Source organism: Sprattus sprattus (assembly GCF_963457725.1).
Source record: "Sprattus sprattus genome assembly, contig: scaffold_75, whole genome shotgun sequence".
Lineage (NCBI taxonomy): Eukaryota > Metazoa > Chordata > Actinopteri > Clupeiformes > Clupeidae > Sprattus > Sprattus sprattus.
Window position 1 is genome coordinate 45,001 of NW_027666852.1, and position 2,500 is coordinate 47,500.

General features: G+C 50.2%; 1 protein-coding gene across 1 annotated transcript in view; it reads right to left on the reverse strand.

Moving 5' to 3' along the window:
* Positions 1–2,063: 2,063 nt before the first annotated feature.
* LOC308382591 (glutamate receptor ionotropic, NMDA 2C-like) overlaps positions 2,064–2,500 on the reverse strand; it is a gene marked incomplete at both ends in the record, with an annotated part of 66,231 nt that continues 65,794 nt past the window's right edge. The window contains 1 exon segment of the mRNA XM_080860986.1: positions 2,064–2,500. This exon segment is cut by the window's right edge and continues 1,310 nt beyond it. Within this exon segment, the coding sequence (XP_080717112.1) occupies positions 2,064–2,500 (437 nt within the window).

The following is a 2,500-nucleotide window of genomic DNA, read 5'->3' on the forward strand; positions in this document are numbered from 1 at the left end:
TGTTTCTGCAACGGGGCACCCGAAAACGTTGCCGAAAACGCTATAATGACGTCCGGAGACGTGGGACATCCAAGCTGGAAGGTAACACACGTTCTCGTGCCTTCACGGGAGGTGGATCTGCCTCGACCCAGGATCTGACGGCAGCAGAGGACATCGCCACGTCTACCCTCACGCCTGAGAGCCTGCAGGGATTTGGGGGCATGGAAATCGGCACCCAAGCCAGTGCACCAGCTGACCAAACCCAAGGTACATAAATAAAGTCCACATACACAAAGATGAGTTTACAAGATTTATAATAATACTGGCATTAAATAAATGCAACAAAGCCATACAATAAATCAAATGTCACGCAGCTTCAATTAACCTGAATCATTTGGGTCAATTGTGTACGCTAGATGTATGCCTAGTTTTAAAATGTCTTGGATACGGATATCACAATGATTTCCTCATGTGGTAAATACTTTATTTTCCTTGTAATTATATATGGCTTGCCAAACAATTGGTGTAAATCTCTCGTGAAGACGACAGAAGTAAAGTGTAGCCTCTAGGTCCTATACTGTGCGGGCAAGCACATGCGCCCTTAAAATAGCGTTCTGAATATGCGTTACAGACTTTAGACATTGCGCCTCACATTAGACCAGCTTTTTTTTGGTCAATGGCGCACGGCGCACGGCGTTGTTTTGAAACTGCAAAATACCACTTGCGCCAGAGAAACGCCTTCTCTGTTCCGCCCCCGCCCATGTCGACGCAAGTTCATTTCGAAGCGCGCCTCTGGAGGGAAAATCGCGCTGTGCGCCGGGTGCAAGATAGGAATTATACATGCGTCGGTGACAATGTCAATTGCGCTGGGTGCAAGATAGGGCCCAAAGTGTCTTTCAGCGTTCATCCTTCATCCATGTTTTCCTCCGTCTTCTTCTTCACTCCTGCATTCTCTCTGTCCATCCTCTGTAGTCTTTAATGTCTTTAATGTTTCTGTTTGATTGAACAAGAGGATGAATCCAAAACACAGATGTCAAAGTTCAAAGGTCAACTGTCAGTCCAGCACATTCATCTGACACTTCCAGTGGTGAATAAAGTGTCTGGATCTCTCTATCTCTCCATCTTTATATCTCTTCATCTGTCTCTATCTCTGCATCTCTCAATCCCTCCATCCTTCCATCTCTCCATCTCTATCTCTAATCCCGCTATCTATTCATTTCTCTAGCTCTCCATCTTTCCATCTTTCCATCCCCCAACTCTCCATCCATCTCTCTATCCATCCCTCCATCTCTCTATCTCTCCATCCATCTCTCTATCCCCCTATCTCTCGATCTCTCCATCCCTCTATCTCTCTATCTCTATATCTGTCAATCTCTTTATCTCTCCATCTCTCCATCTCTCCATCTCTCCATCTCTCCATCCCTCCATCTCTCTATCTCTCCATCCCTCCATCTCTCCATCTCTCCATCTCTCCATCCCTCCATCTCTCTATCTCTCCATCCCTCCATCTCTCCATCTCTCCATCTCTCCATCTCTCCATCTCTCATCCCTCCATCTCTCCATCTCTCCATCTCTCCATCTCTCATCCCTATGTGGTGTCCTGTTTTCTGCTGTGAGTGGAAGTACTCCTGTAGGCAGAGGTGTGTCTCTCTCTCTCTCTCTCTCTCTCTCTCTCTCTCTCTTTTAGAGGTTAGTGGTCCTGTGGGCTGTTGAAGTGTCCATCACGTTTTGTCTCTCTTAAAGACGTGTCTGTCTGTCTTGAAGAGGTGTCTGTCTGTCTCTCTTTAGGAGGTGTCTGTCTGTCTCTCTTTAAGAAGTGTCTGTCTCTCTTGAAGAGGTGTCTGTCTATCTTTAACAGCTGTCTGTCTCTCTTAAAGTGCTGTCTGTCTGTCTCTCTTTAAGAGGTGTCTGTCTCTCTTTAAGAGGTGTCTGTCTCTCTTAAAGAGGTGTCTGTCTGTCTCTCTTGAAGAGGTGTCTGTCTGTCTCTCTTTAAGAGCTGTCTGTCTCTCTTGAAGAGGTGTCTGTCTGTCTCTCTTGAAGAGCTGTCTGTCTCTCTTTAAGAGGTGTGTTGTTGCTCTCTCCTCTCAGACCTCTGACTCCAGACTGGAGCATCTCCCCCAGGGCTTTGGCACGTAGGGGCTGCTGCTGGCCCTCCTGGCCACCAACACCTGCCTCCGCTCCCTGCCCCCGCTGCCCGGCAACCCCGCCTCGTCCCGCCCGTAACCCCCGGCGACAACGCCCCGGGAAGCCCCGCCCCCTGCCCCGGCCCCGGCCGCGCACAGATTGTTCTGGAAGACGAGCTGGCGGTTGGCCAGGTGCGGCACGAGCGTGGGGTTGTCGTGACAGTGTGCGTGCGCGTGGTGCGTGTGTGTGTGGCAGGGGTAGAGCTGGCAGGGGCGTCCTGCCGCGCTGCTGGGCTGGTAGAGTGGCGAGTGTGTGTGTGTGTGGTGTGTGTAGAGGGGCACGTCGTAGGCGTTGAGGAAGGCGGAGTAGTGTCTGTGCACCACGGTGGAGGAGGAGC